The sequence below is a fragment of the Oncorhynchus mykiss genome, chromosome 30 (genome assembly GCF_057628025.1).
Source record: "Oncorhynchus mykiss isolate SJ-2025 chromosome 30, ASM5762802v1, whole genome shotgun sequence".
Taxonomy (NCBI): domain Eukaryota; kingdom Metazoa; phylum Chordata; class Actinopteri; order Salmoniformes; family Salmonidae; genus Oncorhynchus; species Oncorhynchus mykiss.
The window spans coordinates 40020899-40041894 of NC_143051.1; the positions used below are offsets into that span (position 1 = coordinate 40020899).

The 20996-nt window shown below is 44.7% G+C and overlaps 1 protein-coding gene and 1 pseudogene across 30 annotated transcripts in view; both read left to right on the forward strand.

Moving 5' to 3' along the window:
* The window catches only part of LOC110519671 (ubiquitin-associated protein 2-like), a 41781-nt gene extending 27492 nt beyond the window's left edge, over positions 1-14289 (forward strand). For 4 of the 30 annotated variants that reach the window (XM_090228279.1, XM_090228286.1, XM_036971592.2 and 1 more), the window contains 17 exons: positions 568-769; positions 991-1292; positions 1518-1696; positions 1881-1980; positions 2191-2227; positions 2559-2748; positions 2864-2930; positions 3062-3389; positions 3666-3754; positions 3988-4041; positions 4267-4348; positions 4675-4895; positions 5233-5338; positions 9555-9680; positions 11344-11414; positions 11568-11771; positions 11882-14289. In XM_090228279.1, coding sequence (XP_090084405.1) covers positions 568-769; positions 991-1292; positions 1518-1696; positions 1881-1980; positions 2191-2227; positions 2559-2748; positions 2864-2930; positions 3062-3389; positions 3666-3754; positions 3988-4041; positions 4267-4348; positions 4675-4895; positions 5233-5338; positions 9555-9680; positions 11344-11414; positions 11568-11771; positions 11882-11980 — 2457 coding nt within the window. In that variant the 3' untranslated portion in view covers positions 11981-14289. Of the gene's footprint in view, positions 1-567; positions 770-990; positions 1293-1517; positions 1697-1880; positions 1981-2190; positions 2228-2558; positions 2749-2863; positions 2931-3061; positions 3390-3652; positions 3755-3987; positions 4042-4266; positions 4349-4674; positions 4896-5232; positions 5339-9554; positions 9681-11343; positions 11415-11567; positions 11772-11881 lie in introns of all 30 variants that reach the window. The other 26 variants (XM_090228277.1, XM_090228284.1, XM_090228276.1 and 23 more) reach the window with 11 other exon arrangements.
* A 3910-nt stretch (positions 14290-18199) lies between these two features.
* Positions 18200-20335, forward strand: LOC118946470 (HCLS1-associated protein X-1-like; annotated as a pseudogene).
* The last annotated feature ends 661 nt before the right edge of the window (positions 20336-20996 follow it).

Consider the following 20996-nt stretch of genomic DNA (forward strand, 5'->3'; position numbering starts at 1 on the left):
CACTCATTTCGAGTCTCCCCTTCATATCCTTTTATTTCTTTACTTTAGTTCAAGTACACCCAATTTATCATTCGCAAATTTTTAGCAGAACGGTTTCTACTCTTGGCGTACCAGGTGGCGAAAAGCATAAATCATCTGTCTGTCAAGGAATCTTGTAGCATTGTCTTGGAGTTTGGTTCTCCATTTTTCGTCCCGGTTCCTTTCCGACATGTTTTGGCCTTGACTGTGTATGTAATGTTTATCAATTAACTTCTCTGGCCTCGTGTTTTTTGGTGTTATTATTCAGCTAGAATGTTATTGCCCACAATAATATAAATCGGTGTAGTGCTACTATTTAGTCCGTTTTAGAGACAATTAATATTGATTTTGCATAACTCATTTTACACCGCCATCTTCAGTCCACCATCACTGCCACAACCTTACGAATGTTTGCATGTCCTCGTTAGTAAAATCTTGGTATCGTGACAGCACTAGTTCTAGCAATAAACCAGCACAGCTGTTATATTCTGTTCAACGCTCATTCCTGAAACTTGCAGGATTTCAGTTCCTCTTTTGTTCCCATTGCAGGTAAACATGCTGCGGAAGGGCTTTGGGGAGGTGGGGGACCCTAAAGGAGGCAGCACAGGGACGACCAGCGGCTCCCAGTTCTTGGAGCAGTTTAAGACTGCACAAGCCTTGGCCCAGCTGGCTGCCCAGCAGTCCCGGACAGGACAGCCCAACCCCACCCCCTCTTCCTGGGACACCAACTCCGCAGAGCTGGGCCACTATGGTAAGAGGAGATATATAGGGACAGTCGGTATGGTTAAGTAAAGCAGGGGTGTACATAGTGGTTAGACTTACTTGGGTTTACAGAGATTTTGAAAAATGCCTACATGACTGGTTATGAAGAGAAGACATCTTAAATGCCCTATGCATGGTTCAGAATTGGATGTTTTATAGCGGTCAGGTGCAGCCCCTATATTCCTTTCTCCCATCCTTCTCTCCCCCCAGACATCAAGGCCCAGCCAGAGCCTCCGGTCCACAGCCCCTTCACCAAGCGTCATCCCTACCAGCCCACCACCTCCGTGTTGGACGCTTTCCTCCCCCCTTCCTCAGTTTCCTCCTCCTTGCCCTCACAGAGCAGCCCCTCGTCCCACATGGCGCCCCCTGTGTCTGTCCTCCCCAAGATGGTGGTGCCCCCCTTGGGGCACCAGGTGTCCCCTGACTCATCGGATGCTCAGAGTTCCAGCCCTCTGCCACTGCAGCAGCACAAGCTCAAGCAACAGAAGAAGAGGACCTCCATCACCACCAAGGTAACAGCTCAACGCTGATATAAGGACAATGTAAAATGGCTGGTCATGCTGCGCCTAATTTCTAATTATTTTCGATAGGTTGCTCACTCACAGCCAACAGTGTGCACACATTCACTTTACTGTTAGCCTAACCATTGTTTCCCTCCCTACCTCTGCTTACCTTTTCATAAATAATTACCTTGCTTTCCCAGACGTCAACCATATCTTTATTATATTTTATTCCAGATCCCAGCAATGGCGGTGGAGATGCCTGGCTCGGCAGACATCTCTGGGCTGAACCTGCAGTTTGGAGCACTGCAGTTTGGCTCTGAACCTGTGCTCCAGGAGTATGACAGCGCCAACACCACCACCACCACCACACCAGGAAGCCAGGTTCAAAACAGCCTCTACACAAGCCCCAGCTGGTGAGCACACCAGTCATACCTGACACTGCAAAATTGGTGTACGATATGAGTTGTATACCGCTATAACACCACACACGCATGTGTGAGGCACCAGCGTCAGTGGGCCCACTTTGATGCTGGACCCCTTCTCTTTTCTCAAAGTAACCCATGGCTTTATCTAATCTCTCTGCTTCTTGTCCTCCAGTGAGGCGATTCCCTCCAACCCCAGTCAGATTGACATGTACGACCAGAGGGCTCCCCAGGCCCGGCACTTCCCCACCCCTGTCTCCTCCCCGCAGAAAGAGGTGAGCCTCAATTCCTATTGCTCTACCTCCTTGAGATGAATTCCTCTATTCATATTGCTTTGATTCTTAGAGAAATACAAAATAAAGCAATTTCTCTGTTTTTCACTTTTCTTTGATTGGCTCCCTCTGTTATTGAATAGCCTGTTGCTATGGAAACGACTCCCCTAAATTTGTGTACCCTAACAAGCCCACCTGAACTTGTTTTTTCAGAATGGATTCAATTCAATACAGACGCATTCTGTGGAAGGTGAGTGATTTTGGTAGCGGTGAGGGTTTGCAGTGAAGGAAGTCTAATATGTGGTGTTTATGGCCGGCGTGGAAACCGTGTGAGTGGTAATCCGCTAACATGCATTATAATGCATTTCCTGGATGTAGGTTAAGTACTCGGGAACCATGCCTGTTATTTTGTGGTCCTCTATTAGTATTTTACAGCTATTCGCCCAGTGTCCCTAAAAGTTAATACTGTTTAGAATGGCAATCTGCCCTATTAGACGGTGTGTTCTAGAGCTGTCGTCTATCTGGGTTGACACTAATCCCAGACTCTTTCTCTCCCCCTCCCACTTTCTGTTTCTGTCCAGCTGCAGCAGGCTCTGCAGTGTCTGTGAAGTCGGCCTCTGATTCGGCCACGCCTGCGTCAGTCTCCATGGCTACATTGACAGACAGTGGCTCAGGGCCCGTGTCCTTGTTGACCACATCCAATCAGTTGTCGCACAGCGCTCTGGGGCACAATGAAGACCTGCCCCCGAATACCATGCCTCAGCACAGCAAGTAAGATGCCACTCTTGAAGGGCTTGAGTAATTTGAAGAGTTTGGATTGTAGAAGTGCCAGTGGATAATGGTTCTTTATTCAACTAAATTGATGGATGATCGTTTGTTCTTTCAGTTCCCTTTCTACACAGCAGAAAAGTCTCGCGCCATCCCAAGTCCGCACATCCAACACCAGTCTAATGGTGAGTGTGTGAGAGAAGAGATTGCATTTCCTTTGATGGATGCATCAAATACTTCTTAATCTAACCTAGTGGGTATTTAATCATGTTTATCATAACCATTTCCTCTTCTCTCCATTCATCCATCCTTACAGCACCAGAGCATAGAGGACTCTAGCTTGCACTCTTCCTCCTTCACTTCCTCTGTCTCGGCGGTCCCCTCTTCCTCTGTCCTCTCTTCCTCGTCGGTGGTTGCAGCAGCTCAGCAGGTCTCCATGGTGGCCCCTCAGCCCTCTTCAGTAAACACAGTGTCTCAGTCAGCCCCATCAGGCTTGGCCCCTGTGAGCAACCTAGCGGCCATGGGCCTCCACACAGTAGCCTCCATGGGACCTCCAGCCGTTGCCTCCGCAGCCATGTCCACAGGAGCACCAGCCCAGGCTATCGCTTCCTCCGCCTCCTCACGCAGCTCTGCAGTCTCCTCAGGTTAGACATGGATTGTTGGTAAAGGGGTGCGTCACAAATGGCACGGTTTCCTATATAGTGCACTACTTTTGACTGGAGCCCTATGGGCCCTGTTCTAATGTAGTGCACTATATAGGGAATAGGTTGCCATTTGGGATGTAAATGGGGTCTGGTTTAGATTTGAGTTGTGATGGGGTGTGTTAACTTGAAGTGTGTTGTATGTTTTTTCTTTCTAATACTATTTCCATCCTATTATTTCACATGGTTTTTGTCTTGTTTTTGCTGGTCTCTTTACAGGGAAAGCACCTCCTAACCTGCCTCCTGGAGTGCCCCCTCTGCTTCCCAACCCATACATTATGGCCCCCGGACTACTGCATGCTTACCCTGTAAGTACTCCTCGCGGTCTCTGTCAACTAAACCTGCCTTTAGGTCATGGAAATCTTGAGGTCTATCGAAGTGTGACCGACTGCTTATATCTGCGCATATCGTCATTCTATGTTCTGTTTTTTTTACACTTTCTAAAAGTTCAGATTTAGTGCTTCATAATGGTATACTGCAATTGGAGGGTAATTCCCAAAGTAACTCCCCCTCCCCCCCCCCTTTTTGTCTTGTTTCTCAGCCTCAGGTGTATGGCTATGATGACCTACAGATGCTCCAGACAAGAATACCATTGGTGAGTCTAAGCTATCTGGATATAACCCATCCATGCGCTTACTGGCCAAATATGACTTTGCTAGTAACTCTAGCAACCGCTGGTTATTTAAAGACGTGAACAACTGTTCTTGGAACTCATTTGTTTCCAGGAACTTTGCGATGTGATGCAATTGAATATATATATATATATATATCTCATAATCCTTTCGTACAAGTCAAAACTGAGCCTCTTCTGTCGTCTCAGGATTACTACAGCATCCCGTTTGCCACCCCCAGCACAGCACTGACTGGCAGAGATGGCAGCCTGAGCAACAACCCTTACTCTGGTAAAGCACCGTTCTAACCTCCGTCTCTATCTGACTCTACTTTCCTATTCTACGGTCAATGTACTGAGTGCTAACACAGTGACGGGAGCGGTTTGGTGTTGGGAACAAACACGCATCAGTTGACCCTGACCTGTGTCTCATGTCTATGCAAGGGGGACAGTGGTGCTAGAACAGTGTGCAGCTGGCACCAGATAGTCGGACCTTAATCGCCGTGACTAAATGATCTCAATGATTCACCCGCCCATTGCTTGAACACAATGGAAGTTGTCACTTTTTCCTCACTCATCTCTCCCTCATCCCCCTTTCACTCAATCCCCCCCGGGCAGGTGACTTATCAAAGTTTGGTCGAGGTGATGCGTCGTCCCCGTCGCCGGCCACCACTTTGTCCCAGCAGACGCAGCAGAACCAGAGCCAGACGCACCACACCACGCAGCAGCCTTTCCTCAACCCAGCGCTGCCCCCAGGCTACAGCTACACCAGCCTGCCCTATTACACTGGCGTGCCTGGTCTGCCCAACACCTTCCAGTATGGCCCCGCTATGTTCCCGGTGAGGCTTCACATGATTTGTCTGGATGTTGTTTTGGATGTTTTAAAAAAAATATTGTGAAGTTTATAAGTCAACGAGAGCATGTTCTCCTGATACATGTACAAATGCATTTTGTAATATGAATTGTGAACTGTCCTAATTTTATAATCGGGACACAAATACTGTAAACAGTTTCTCGCTTTAATTGAGAGAATCCAGTATGCTGTAAAAGGAATTTTAAATGGCATGTGTTAGTGTTACGCCCCTGAAAAAGCAGACTTTTTTAAACATTTTTTTTTTTACATATGTTAGTTAATGAATTATATTAGTTTCACCTCTAACCTGTGTTGGTTTCTAGGTGGCTCCTACCTCGTCGAAGCAGCACGGTGTGAACGTTGGAGTCAATGCCTCGGCAACTGCCTTCCAGCAGGCCAGCGGCTACGGTACCCATGGTTACAACACTGGTAAGACTCACCCTGTGTAACGGCATCTGTTCAGGGCTTATTCAGTACACTGTACATGCTGATATAATGGCTATCTACACTACATGCAACTGAAAGTCAGTTTAGTTGACAATGTGTGCTTTCACTTTTATATTTATTAGGCCTCTTGCATTCAAAGGTTTGTTGGGTTTGATGCAACACTTGCCTGTTGTGCCTAAGCCTGCTAAGGCTGACATTGCCCACATTACCGGTCAACATCAAATGTTCTTCAACATGGCTAGTGGATGAAACGGCATGAACTCCAACCTTTCTAATCAAGCATGCATAGCCACAGCAGGGTTTCCGTTATCCAGTAATACCCGGCTTTAGGCTGTTAATAAATGGAGAAGCTGATGAACAAAATTAGCGCCGCCCAATTGTTCGGGAGAAGAAAAATCCCACTGTGAAGTAACGTGTTTTTTTTTTTTGTTGCCTATTCATTGATGGAAATGTCAGTTGATGTAAATTTGACCGGTCATGCTTTTCGGTCTGTGTTAATTTGCATAAGTATGTGGAATTAAATTGGCATGTCAGTGTATATTCATTATGTATCACATGCGTACCTTTGGGTGTAAAATGTCAGGCAGCTCTTTTATAAGCCCACTCATTGCGCAACAATTCTAAATGCAATCGTGTGTTAAAAATAGTTTTTGGCCCACGATTTAAGAGCTATTTTTATTTCTCAACTGGCAATTGAAACACTCTTTTCATTCACCATTCAAATGCATAGGCAACCACTTAGCATTGAGCTGGAGGCCGTATGCATTTTGAAAACATATAGCTACTTAATTGTTTGAAATGTGAACATTTTACTGCAAATTATGAGGTATGTTTTACCTCCCTTCAAAGTAGCAAATCCAAAATCAAACCATATCTGTAGAGGCAATTTATTTCAATACTTCCATATGCCATTGAAACCAGTAGCCTATTTCTCTCATGTTCTACTGGTTTTCAACTTTCTTTCATTGTCTGGTAACCAAATGCACATTTGTACGTTGCCTACTGCCATGTGCGCATTGCTGCTCTAATAATGTTAAGAAATAGTTTATCAACATTTTAAGCTAATAGTTCTGATCACTTGCATCAGATTCATTGCTTTAAAGAAAATATATGTTGCCTTGGCCTACTGGTTGTACGAATTGTCCCAGGGTCTGTCTGGGCTATTTCTTTCTAGACAAGCTGACTAATAGAATAAGTACACTTTACTACTATGGGGGATAGTAGTTAGACATATGCTCATAAGCGGCACGTCCATAAACCTAAGGGGAAAGTCTCAACTTAATTGAGCGAACAACACCTTAATGGCACCAGTGGAGAGCATTCTTGTTCAACTAATGTTTTTTTTGGGGGGGGGGGGCAATAATTTCCTCCAGTTCAGATGGATGTCATATTCTATTTCTCTTCTCCGCGTAGGCCAATTATATGGTCAAAGTTGTGCTAATTGTTATGTTTTCCAGTGTTAGCAGAGTAGGCTATCCTTTAATTTGTCCTATTAAAAAATATTTTGAATATCTCAGTGTAGGAGAATTGCATGAAATGTGTTTCCTGTGCAAAGAAAGGAACATATCTGCTATAGCACATGTTCAGCCATGCATTCATTGAGCAGTCTTTTTTTGAGAACAGTGAGTTATATTATTAGCCGAAATAATGACTGTCCAATCTATATTACGAATAGTAGGCCATCTTACATAAGTCTGTAAATACGATGACGCATGGAATGCTTTATTAAAGGTGCATTTTTATGGTGAAAATTTGCTTCCCCAAACTTGGAACTCACGCGCACCTATGCATAGGCTAGTGATTTTGCTGTTCGTTGACAGTTGTTCTAACATGTTCAAAGTGCGCGGTAAGGACACGCGTCTTTGACTTGAATGTTATGTTGAGATTATTTGGCATAATCTGTTTGATTTTGTCATTTTGAGCACTTAAAAAAAAAATATATATATATATATATATATATTACAAAAAACACAAGGAAGGGGTAACATTAAGGTATTAGAACATGAAGGACAAACAATACAGCATCAAAACACTATCAAACATGCTTCAATCTTTCCGCAACAGTGAGGGTGCGTGTGCATGATAGTGATATAAAATATACACTGCTCAAAAAAATAAAGGGAACACTTAAACAACACAATGTAACTCCAAGTCAATCACACTTCTGTGAAATCAAACTGTCCACTCTGGAAGCAACACTGATAATACATTTCACATGCTGTTGTGCAAATGGAATAGACAACAGGTGGAAATTATAGATAATTAGCAAGACACCCCCAATAAAGGTGTGGTTCTGCAGGTGGTGACCACAGACCACTTCTCAGTTCCTATGGCTGATGTTTTGGTCACTTTTGAATGCTGGCGGTGCTTTTACTCTAGTGGTAGCATGAGACGGAGTCTACAACCCACACAAGTGGCTCAAGTAGTGCAGCTCATCCGGATGGCACATCAATGTGAGCTGTGGCAAGAAGGTTTGCTGTGTCTGTCAGCGTAGTGTCCAGAGCATGGAGGCGCTACCAGGAGACAGGCCAGTACATCAGGAGACGTGGAGGAGGCCGTAGGAGGCCAACATCCCAGCAGCAGGACCGCTACCTCCGCCTTTGTGCAAGGAGGAGCACTGTCAGAGCCCTGCAAAATGACCTCCAGCAAGCCACAAATGTGCTCGCCAGAGGTAGCCTGACTGCCATTAGGTACCGAGATGAGATCCTCAGACCCCTTGTGAGACCATATGCTGGTGCGGTTGGCCCTGGGTTCCTCCTAATGCAAGACAATGCTAGACCCCATGTGGCTGGAGTGTGTCAGCAGTTCCTGCAAGAGGAAGGCATTGATGCTATGAACTGGCCCGCCAATTCCCCAGACCTGAATCCAATTGAGCACATCTGGGACATCATGTCTTGCTCCATCCACCAACGCCACGTTGCATGCTTTAGTCCAGGTCTGGGAGGAGATCCCTCAGGAGACCATCCGTCACCTCATCAGGAGCATGCCCAGGTGTTGTAGGGAGGTCATACAGGCATGTGGAGGCCACACACTACTGAGCCTCATTTTGACTTGTTTTAAGGACATTACATCAAAGTTGAATCAGCCTGTAGTGTGGGTTTCCACTTTAATTATGAGTGTGACTCCAAATCCAGACCTCCATGGGTTGATAAATTTGATATCCATTGATAATTTGTGATTGTTGTCAGCACATTCAACTATGTAAAGAAAAGTATTTAATAACAATATTTCATTCAGATCTAGGATGTGTTATTTTAGTATTCCCTTTATTTTTTTGAGCAGTGTATGCCAGTTCCCTTTTTCATGATCACAACCTTGTGAAACCCGAAACCTCCAAGATCTCCCCCCCCCCCCCCCAACTGTTGGTGGATGCCTAATTAGGTTATGCACCCAATGCATACGTGGCCATCTGAATTTCTCAAATGTCTGGTAAATTTAAAATGCTCCTGGTCAAATGTCCGGCGCCACATTTTCATAACGGAAATGCTGAGCCACAGTCACTGTTGTTGACCAGCTGGTATGGAGTTGTTTCTGTTACTTGGAGACAAACTGCCTGCTGCCTCCATTACCATCAATACCATTCGACCGACACCAACCCTGAGTGCTGTCTGGTATGGGCCAGCTATAGTGATCTGGGACCAATATTGATTATTAGTTCGAGGCTCTTTGTGGTTTGTCTTCTTTTTTTTTGCCGGGTATGCGTTTGTAAGACTTCAAAAGTTTCTAACACTTTTCTGAAATGGGAGTTGTATGATTCTGCAACTTACATTGTTATTTTGAATGGGGAAGGGAAGGATATATAGTTTACCCTTGTACTTTTTTTGTTAGAATGTTCATTTGTTCTATTTTAGTAGTTTTGGAGTTGAAAAGTGGACTGTCTCGATGGCCCTTCTACTACATATATTTCGGGGGAGTAGGGTGGTGGGTGTTCTGTTGCTTTTGCCTGTCATTGCTTGCCTCTGCTCATTCAACAACTGGAGTTGGTCTTCCGGCTACACCCTCCACCTTCCACCCCCTCCCACATGGAGGTCATCTTAAAACGTCACCTCTCTCCACCTCTATCCTTCCATCATCCTATCTCCCTCTATCCGCTTGGTCACGCACCACCTTCTGCTTCCTGCTTCCACCCCGCCCTGCCTGACACCCCCTAACCCTGCCTGGTGTGTCTAACACTGTGGGCTGCGTCTGACTGTTTCAGGCTATGAGGATATGGGCCAGGCTTCAGGGAGTGGGGATTTCTGTAAGGGTGGATACGGCACTGCCGTGGCCGCCGCCGCTTCTGCACAAAACAAGCAAGCCAGCTCTGTCAGCGGGCCTGGAGTCGGTGAGTGCCGCCACATGCCAACCCTCACTTCCTCGCGCCGTCATCACCTCCATCCTCTCACTCATCGCTGCTTACCGTCTGCACCACACAAATGCCCGTTATGCAGTCAACCGCCACCCTCTGCCTCCATGCCCCAATACTACGACTTAACAGTTGCGTAGCCCTGGTCCATGCACACTCTGCTGCCAGCTTTCCACCAACGTGTGCTTGCTTAAATGTATGTGTCAGCAGTACCTCTCTGCCCGTTGCCCTGTGTGGTTGACACAGGATACACACACCAAGGGTGGTGAACGAGTGACAAAATGGAGGCCCTGCCTGTTGAACTGCCATGCTCTCAAATGGGGACAGGAGACTGGGGTGTGACTGTATCATGTTTACAAAGTGATACTCTCCCTCAAACTCTATGTATATTTTGTCTCAACTATAGCAGATAAAAGGGAATGTGTTTTTATGTAGTTAAAGTGAATTTCCTGAGTTTGATGCTAGGTAACGGTAAACTGGAGTTGTCGTTTGAGTGACCGCCGGAGGTTAGAATCTCGGCTTTTAGTCTCTGTTCTCTGTGCCGCACATTTGTTGACCCTGTCCTGCGTCTCCATGGTGATACAGGGGGACTAACCTAACACAGCAAACGTAAAAGAAACGCCTGAGCAGGTTGGAAGAAACTGGAAGCATCGGGTTTTCAGGCTTTGCCTCTTCTCTGGCTTTTCCCTTGAAATGGATGCTTCTGACCTCCGAGTGCAGTGGGACAGTGGTGTGCCAGAACAATACGTAGCTGCCACCAGATAGTCAGACCCTCATCGCCATGCCTGACTGGAACTGATACACTGCCACATCTTTCTTTGCATCCTCTTTTTTTTTTTTCTTTACATCTCATTCTTTCATTCTCCTGTTGCCTTTTTTTTTTCACTCTCCTCTTACATTGATGCATCTGATGCTAATACACAGTATCTAGTGACCATCTTCTTGAAAGTCCTGTATTGCTCCTATACACCCTTGTACTGAGTTTTGATCCAAGGTGTATAGATAGAGATGGGTTACCTGGCAATGTCACAAAATCAATGCGCATGCTTCAATGGGGCAGTCTGAGTTGTAGGAGGAAATCAAACCATGTACAAGGAGTCCTATAGGATCGATAATGGTGTAGGAGCAAATCAAACCATGTACTAGGAGTCCTATATGATCGATAATGGTGTAGGAGCAAATCAAACCATGTACTAGGAGTCCTATAGGATCGATAATGGTGTAGGAGCAAATCAAACCATGTACTAGGAGTCCTATATGATCGATAATGGTGTAGGAGCAAATCAAACCATGTACTAGGAGTCCTATAGGATCGATAATGGTGTAGGAGCAAATCAAACCATGTACTAGGAGTCCTATAGGATCGATAATGGTGTAGGAGCAAATCATGTAAAAGGCATTATTGCTATAGGAATGGTATAGGAGCAAATCATGTACAGGCCTTAATGTTTCTGTGTGGAGTTTCTCACCCTGCACCTAATTAGAATGTGATGCATGTTTGACAATTTATTTGAAACTGCTGCCTTAATCCTGGACCACTCTGGATCTGACTCCCAGGGGTTTTCTTGCCTCTCCTGCAGGGGTTGTAACCTGGTGAACATGATGAAGTAAATGTGTCCAAACCCCTTTGTTTCCTCTGCAGGAGTCTCTGTGACATCAAGCAACACTGGGGTCCCAGACATTTCAGGGTCTGTTTACACAAAGACACAGCAGGTGAGAATAATGCTATAAACACTAGAATAAAATATTATGTTCTGAAACATACGGAAAGGTTATGAAAACCAGTGTCTGTATGCAGGAAAACAAGTGTAAAATCTGCAGACTAGAAAAGACGGGCGTCTGACTTTGTTGTGTTAATCCCTTCAGCAGCAGTCTTATGAGAAGCAGCAGGGTTTCCACGCTGGTACACCGGCAGCTTCCTTCAGCCTGCCCTCGGCCCTGGGCGGCGGGGGTCCCATCAACCCCCCAGCTGCAGCTGGTTATGCTCCAGCCCCCTTCATGCACATCCTGGCACCGCACCAGCAGCCCCACTCGCAGATCCTGCACCACCATCTGCAGCAGGACGGACAGGTACTGTGTGTGTGTGTGAGACGGCATGTGTGTCACACTATCTTGGAGAGAAATAGTTGGCACAGAATACTTTGCCTATGGTCTTTTCCTATCCTCTCTCCTTCTAACAGAGTGGTGGCACTGGACAGCGCAGCCAGAATGCTTCGCTTCAACAGAAGACCCAGATCAACAAGTCTGCATACAACAGCTACAACTGGGGGGCCAACTAACACCCGCCCATCATCCAGCCCCCTGTCCCGAAGTCTGACAAAGGGGGGCATCCTTCCCCACAAATGGTCTCCATATAACCCCCTCTCTCCTACAGTGATCCCATTCTCTTGGCTCAGCACACCGGCAGTACTCACCACTGCCACGGGTGGCGATGTGCTGAGGGAACGCACTAGTGTGGCGAGGAGAGCATGGGGGCAGTCTTAAAAAGAGAGCAGGGTGGAGTTAAATGGTTATAATAACAGTTTGTTAAGAGCTGATTATTGAGTGTTTGGAATTTTGTATCGTGTTCAACCCCCCCCTTTCACTCTGTTGTATGTAACATAGAACTGTTTTCTAAAAGAAATAATGTTTTTGTTTTTACTGATGGGAGGAACAAAGAAAAATCTGAAGGTGGGGGACAGGCTGGCTTTCTATTTCTCCCCTCACCCCCTTATACTTGGTCAAAATGTACTGTTCCCACCCTAAACCCAAACGCAGATGAACTTTTCCTTGGTTTCCCATTTGGTTTTTACAACATTTTAGTTTCGCTAATGGTTTCTCTAAATTGACAGAGGAGTTGTGAAGTTTATTTTTTACCATAGATATATATATATAGATCAATCTAGATATAGATATCTATATTGTGTGTGTACACTGGTGGTCCCTCAAACTGATACCAATTGAATTGATTTCCCATTATTTTATGTTGCAAATTAGCTTTACCTGTGATACCTTTTTTTTAAAAATTTTTTTACATTTTGTAGATTCTGCAGTACAAAATTGTTGTACGGGAGGCCAGGGCACACCCTTACCTATGTGTTCGAGTTATTTTTCTAATCCCCTACACGCTCACTCCACCTGTCCCCCCCAATATATTATTAGGAAACCTGCAGCAATGATTACTGATGGACAAAATGTTACTTTTTTTTGTCAGTGATTTTTCTTTTTGTACTGTGTTTTTTAAATGGATGGATGAGTGTGTACCTACATGGCCAAAAGTATGTGGACACCTATTCATATTAGTCTATTTAGCTATTTCAGGTGTATAAAATTGAGCACACAGCCATCACTCCATAAACATTGACTGTAGAATGGCCTGTACTGAAGAGCTCATTGACTTTCAAAGTGGCACTGTTGTAGGATGTCACCTTTCCAACAAGTCAATTCATAACATTTCTGCCCAGATAGAGCAGCCCCAGTCAACTAAGTGCTGTTATTGTGACGTGGAAACGTTTAGGAGCAACAATGGCTCAGCCGCAAAGTAGGAGGCCACACAAGCTCACGGGACGGGACCACAGAGTGCTGTAGCACGTAAAAATCGTCTGTCCTCAGTTCCCACACTCACTACGGAGTTCCAAACTGCCTTTGGAAGCAACGTCAGCAGAACTGTTCGTCGGTGCATCATGAAATGGGTTTCCATGCTCGAGCAGCCGCACACAAGCCTAAGATCACCATGCGCAATGCCAAGTGTCGGCTGGAGTGGTGTTAAGCTCGCCACCATTGGACTCCGGAGCAGTGGAAACGTGTTCTCTGGAGTGATGAATTACACTTTGGTCTCTGGCAGTCTGACGGACGAATCTAAGTTTGGCGGCTGCCAGGCGAATGCTACCTGCCCAAATGCATAGTGCCATTTATAAAGTTTGGCGGAGAAATAATGGTCTGGGGCTGTTGTTCATGGTTCTTGCCCCTTAGTTCCAGTGAAGGGAAATGTTAACGCTACAGCATGCAATGACATTCTAGATGTTTCTGTGCTTCCAACTTTGTGGCAACAGTTTGGGGAAGCCCCTTTCCTGTTTCAGCATGACAATGCCCCTGTACACAAAGAGAGGTCCATACAGAAATGAATGGTTTGTTGAGATCGGTGTGGAAGAATTTGACTGGCCTGCACAGAGCCCTGACCTCAACCCCATCGAACACCTTTTAGGATGAATTGGAATACCGACTGCGAGCCAGGCCTAATTGCCCAACATCAATGCCCGACCTCACTAATGCTCTTGTGGCTGAATGGAAGTAAGTCTCCTCAGCAATGTTCTAGAATGTGGTGGAAAACCTTCCCAGAAGAGTGAAGGCTGTTGTAGCAGCAAAGGTGCGACCAACTCCATATGAATGCCCATGATTTTGGAATGAGATGTTCGAGCAGGTGTCCACACATACTTTTGGCCATGTAGTGTAATATCACACACACACACACAAGTACTGTAGTCCTTGTTTGTTCAATGGCTTTCCCCCTTCTCAAATCAGACTTGTTAGCTTTTTTGTTTCATGTTTTTTATTTTGTAAAAAATATATAAATATTAATTAAATAAACAGGAAAAATGCATTTTCATCATTTTGGCTTGTATCGTGTGGCTTTTAAATACAGTAGTGTCTTTCAATTTAGTCAGCTGAACACAGCCTTGGTCTTGGCTGTCATTCTGCAAGTTTCCCTTTTTAACTCCTATTTATTTTTAGTATAATTTGGTTGAATACAGTACTTAGTTCAAAAGACATGAATTGAAGGGAACCCTCAAGGACAGCCTTAAATTAACAGGGATGACTACAGAGCAGAGATGTCCAATCAAGGGGGTGTGCAGGGCTGGGTTGTTACAGCAGTATCAAATAAAACATTTCTCTGTAGAACTCTGCATGGTGCATACTTGGTGCTACGGCTGTTATGGTGACCTTGTGACCGCCGGTGTGGCGGTAATGAGTCATGACTGTTGTCAAATTCCACGTGACATTTTAGTCACGATAATTTGGCTTCTCCAAGCTCGGATGCTGCTGATGGTCATTAGTAGCCTACCACACTTGCTATTTGTCTGTGGTACTCAGCACTGTTGTCTCTAATCCCTCTAACAGCAATGCAAATGTAATCGAAAATCGAATAATGAGAGCGAGCTCATGTTGAGAAACATTATTATAGGCTATGCAATTGCGTGAGAACCGTGATGGCCTCTCAAAAAGAGGATCGCATCAGCTTTGTATAGGCTAGGCGTACTATATTTATTGATCAACATTCCTAATATTAAGCACATTGCTTCTCTTTGCAACGGGTATAGCCTGCCTACCTGGCTGGCATGAAAATGAAGCACGGGAAAAGCGTTGTCCATTCGCTGTTTTAAGTGTGTGTGTGTGTGTATGTGTGTGTATATATATATATATATACTGCTCAAAAAAATAAAGGGAACACTTAAACAACACAATGTAACTCCAAGTCAATCACACTTCTGTGAAATCAAACTGTCCACTTAGGAAGCAACACTGATAATAAATGTCACATGCTGTTGTGCAAATGGAATAGACAACAGGTGGAAATTATAGGAAATTAGCAATACACCCTCAATAAAGGAGTGGTTCTGCAGGTGGTGACCACAGACCACTTCTCAGTTCCTATGCTTCCTGGCTGATGTTTTGGTCACTTTTGAATGCTGGCGGTACTTTCACTCTAGTGGTAGCATGAGACAGAGTCTACAACCCACACAAGTGGCTCAGGTAGTGCAGCTCATCCAGGATGGCACATCGATGCAAGCTGTGGCAAGAAGCTTTGCTGTGTCTGTCAGCGTAGTGTCTAGAGCATGGAGGCGCTACCAGGAGACAGGCCAGTACATCAGGAGACGTGGAGGAGGCCGTAGGAGGGCAACAACCCAGCAGCAGGACCGCTACCTCCGCCTTTGTGCAAGGAGGAGCAGGTGGAGCACTGCCAGAGCCCTGCAAAATGACCTCCAGCAGGCCACAAATGTGCATGTGTCTGCTCAAACGGTCAGAAACAGACTCCATGAGGGTGGTATGAGGGCCCGACGTCCACAGGTGGGGGTTGTGCTTACAGCCCAACACCGTGCAGGACGTTTGGCATTTGCCAGAGAACACCAAGATTGTCAAATTTGCCACTGGCGCCCTGCCCTGTGCTCTTCACAGATGAAAGCAGGTTCACACTGAGCTCGTGACAGAGTCTGGAGACGCCGTGGAGAACGTTCTGCTGCCTGCAACATCCTCCAGCATGACCGGTTTGGCGGTGGGTCAGTCATGGTGTGGGGTGGCATTTCTTTGGGGGGCCGCACAGCCTCCACAGCCTCCATGTGCTCGCCAGAGGTAGCCTGACTGCCATTAGGTACCGAGATGAGATCCTCAGACCCCTTGTGAGACCATATGCTGGTGCGGTTGGCCCTGGGTTCCTCCTAATGCAAGACAATGCTAGACCCCATGTGGCTGGAGTGTGTCAGCAGTTCCTGCAAGAGGAAGGCATTGATGCTATGGACTGGCCCGCCCTTTCCCCAGACCTGAATCCAATTGAGCACATCTGGGACATCATGTCTCGCTCCATCCACCAATGCCACGTTGCACCACAGACTGTCCAGGAGTTGGCGGGTGCTTTAGTCCAGTTCTGGGAGGAGATCCCTCAGGAGACCATCCGCCACCTCACCAGGAGCATGCCCAGGCTTTGTAGGGAGGTCATACAGGCACGTGGAGGCCACACACTACTGAGCCTCATTTTGACTTGTTTTAAGGACATTACATCAAAGTTGGATCAGCCTGTAGTGTGGTTTTCCACTTTAATTTTGAGTGTGACTCCAAATCCAGACCTCCATGGGTTGATAAATTTGATTTATATTGATAATTTGTGTGATTTTGTTGTCAGCACATTCAACTATGTAAAGAAAAAAGTATTTAATAAGAATATTTCATTCATTCAGATCTAGGATGTGTTATTTTAGTGTTCCCTTTATTTTGAGCAGTGGATTTATTTTTTCTCCTGCCCTTGTTTCAAGACCGGTGTATGGAAATGGTACATTCTAAATCAGAACACATATTATTTCGTATATGTTTAGACTAGATTAAATCTAAGTCTGATGGGTGACAATGTTATCCTATCACTTGTGAATGATGCGACCTTATTCAATCATAGTCGCACACCTCATGTAGCCTAGCCCATAGGAATATGTTTTGTTAAGGTTTATCACAACTAAAGTGGCCAAATAACAGCTTAAAATTAAACGCATTAATACGCTCTCCAATGGGTGTAGAGCTTTAACTGGCATGCGTGTACGCGAGTTTCAAATTTGGGGAAGATAATTTTCACCATTTAAAAAATGCACCATTATAATCAAAGAATTACAAACATAATTGCATTTGCGATCACTTGAGCAATGAGTAATTCCCGCTAATTGTTGCGTTTTGGAACATTCGAGCTTATAGCCTACTTCCATGTGCGCATTCAAGCGCTTATAATGTGAATAAATAAACTATCAACACTTTTTAAGCTAAACGTTCTGATCTGTTGTCAGCCTCATTGCGTAAATTCGTTTTTTATGCTAGTGGTTGTAGCCAAGTTTTACATCTAACGTTTGATTTAAATGAGCGTATTTGATCTGTTTCGTGGTACCTGGAGGGCCGAAGGTGATATACCTGAAGCATTGCTTCAGGCTGGATTGCAAGAACAGCGGCCAGTTACTTGCTAGCTAGCAAAATTAGCCACTTGGCTAGCTAACTATAATGAACACAAATATAAACTGAACATGTAAAGTCTTGGGCCAGTGTTTCATGTGCTGAAATAATAGATCTTACAAACTTTACATATGAAAAATATTTTTTCAAATTTTGAGCACAAATCTGTCAGTGAGCATTTCTCCTTTGCCAAGCTAATCCATCCATTTGACAGGTGTGGCATATCAACAAAACTGATTAGAAGGACGATCTTTACACAGGTGCACCTTGTGCTGGGGGACATTAAAAGGCCTAAAATGTGCAGTTTTGTCAACACATGCCACCGATGTCTAAACTATTGAGGGAGAATGCTATTGGGATGCTGACTGCAAAAATGTCCACCAGAGCTGTTAATGAATGTTAATTTCTCTACCATAAGTCAGTTTAGAGAATTTGGCAGGACGTCCAGTACATCAAGGAAGTTGGTTGTCCTCACCAGGGTCTTGACCTGACTGCAGTTTGGGGTGGTAACCGACTTCAGTGGGCAAATGCTCAATTTCGATGGCCACTGTCACGCTGGAGAAGTGTACTCTTCATGGTTTCAACTGTACCGGGCAGATGGCAGACAGCATCGCGTGGCGTCATATTGGCCAGCGGTTTCCAGATGTCAACTTTCTTAACCAAATTCCCCATGATGCCGTTATGGTATGGGCAGGCATAAGCTACGGACAACTAACACAATTCCATTTGACCTATGGCAATTTTAATGCAGAAATACCGTGATGAGATCCTGAGGCCCGTTGTCGTGCCATTCATTCGCCGCCATCGCATGTTTCAGCATGATAACGTCACAAGGATCTGAACACAATTTCTGGAAGATGAAAATGTCCCAGTTCTTCCATGTCCTGCATACTCACCAGACATGTCACCCATTGAGCATATTTAGGATGCTCTGGATCGACATGCACGACAGCATGTTCCAGTTCCAGCCAATATCCAGAAACCTCGCATAGCCATTGAAGAGGAGTGGGACAACATTCCACCGGCCACAATCAACAGCCGGATCAACTCTATGCAAAGGAGATGTGGTGGTCACCAGATACTGATTGGTTTTCTGATCCAGGCCCTTAACTTTTTTTAAAGGTAGCTGTGATCAACATATGCATATCTGTATTTCCAGTTGTGAAATCCATTGACCAGTACTAATCATTTTTTTCAATTTACTGATTTCCTTTACTGATTTTCTTATATAACTCAGTAAAACCTTTGAAATTGTTGCATTTTATATTATTGTTCAGTGTAGATTGCTAATAACATGAATGGCACTGCATAACCCCTGTTAATAATCTGTCTTGAAGCCAATTAAACCAGCGCCCTAACTAGTTGAGATATGTTTAGCAAGCTATTTAATGATAAGTATTTTATTGGTTTGTCTTCTACCACAAAATAAGTATTTCGTGCTAGAAGATTTTGACCAGAAGGTGGGGCTAAAGTGTAGGTTGTGATGTAGCTGTGTCCCCCCAAAACAAGCAAAATGCTATTACTTCCTTGTACAAGCATAACTGCTTAGATGCAAAATAACATCTCCTTAAAGTTTCTCCTTGCTCACTTCTCCTAATCTTGCTCAGAGACCACTTCTTTGATGGCATGACACATGATGAAGATGAAAAGTAGGATGGAATGTACTTTGATGGTTCTTAAGGTGGCGGTGGCCAGCAGGACCCGTTTGATGATCAGTGGGGGTTTGGGTTCAGCTTGGGCCCAAACTGAGTGATGATCCAGGAGTCTGAGGTATTTGGCCAGGTTTTCAAAGAGATGTAAGAGTTCTTCTCACCGCTAGGCTGATTCGATGGCCAGTTTTGACCAGGACAGTTGGGTAGGAGCACTCAGCCATCCTTGGCCTGGTCACTGGCCTTTTTTCTTTGGCATGACAAGGTGTTTGTATGATGGCAAAAACACAACACAACCCTCGGACATACCAATACAAAGTTGATATTGACAGGGCAGTGCTGATTCTAATGTGTAGTGTGAATGAAATTCCCTGGTTAAAAAAATATATGGTTATAGATGAGCCATGCCATTACTACTGGTTTAGGTATTTAACTGAGGCAGATTGCATAGTTGTTGACTGATGCTTGCCAATTGCCATAACCAACTGAGCATCATCTCTGTAATAGACTGGTCTAATAACATTTATTGTAATTACTGTTTAATGTTGTAACACTGTATTAATTTCTGTGACCTCTCCCTCATGCCAGGTGTTCCCAGTATTGAGGTGCCCTCTCCCCAGGTCAGGCCGGAGAGAGGTGGTGGAGGGTCCAGTGGAAACTCCTTGAGGGACTTCATGTTGAAAGGGGCCGACTGGGCCACCCTCAGGACCGTCGGGACCTTCATCTGGTGACCCATGTTTCCCCCAACACACCCTTTGATCGCTGGACACGTTTTTCTAAGGTATAAGGGGGGGGGGGGGGGTCTTGCCCAGTCATCATTCTCAAATTACAGCATTATACATTCTTGCATATATACTCTCTTCAATCTCTTCTCTTCAGTAATCATGTCCTTTGATTCTTTCTTTTCTCTGGTTCAATGATATTTGGAGAGAAGGGTTACAAAGGGGTCAAGAGGTCAAGAGCAGGGGCCAAAAGTGTACAGAGGTATGGGCATGTAATTGTCAAATGGCCAAGTTATTTAGATTTAGACGTAAGGTCCTGTAAGTGCTTCAGGGTTGGGTTCAAATATAACTCCTCATATTAGCAAATAGCAAACTTTGCAACGCTCCAGTTTGATAAAGAAGATGTAACAAAGGTAGATAGTCTTGTTCTTTGTTGGATTTCCATAATCATTTCCCAAACACCATCTCCTCAGATCTGGACTCGCAAGTCTCCGCTTGAGGGCTGGATCAGATTCTAGCTCCACCTGCTCGGTCTCCCACTCAGCCAAAAACAAGCTCTTTCTTCCGAAGTTGTGAAGCCTGAGGCACAGTTCACCTCAAAATGATAGACAGTAGAAATTAGTCTACTTATTTTTGAAAGTTGTATCTTGGTCCACAATAAAGTGCTCCCTGTTTTTCCCCAAGATGGTCAACATGGAGAAACTCAAATATATGTCCCAAATGACACCCAATTCCCTATATAGTGCACTACATTTGACCAGAGCCATTCACTACATAGGGGATAGGTGCCTTATTATGGCAGATCATATTTAGGACTGCAATCATATTAATTTGCATACAATTGTGTCAAATCATAGGTCTGTATGTGAAAATAACCTGAAGCTGAGAACTGTACATGGTCATGGTTTAGGTCAAAGTTGGCAGCCATGTATTTATCACTGAATATGGGGGAGAACTGTATATTATGTGATACGTAAAATACCTTATCAACCTCCAACAGAACTTTGTGCAACGGACTTACCAGTTTTCCCCAGGTGGCAAAACACATTTTTGGACATGCACAAATTCTTTGGATGCTGGAGATATACCTATTGATTTGGAGCTCGGAAGATGGTCATCATTTTTAGACATTATTTCACTGTATTGTGGCACATGGCAGTAAAGTCATGTTTAGGGTTGGTTGTATATTCGGTAAGGATTTAATGAAGCCTGTTTATATTGTCTCGCTCTATGGGCAGGCTGGA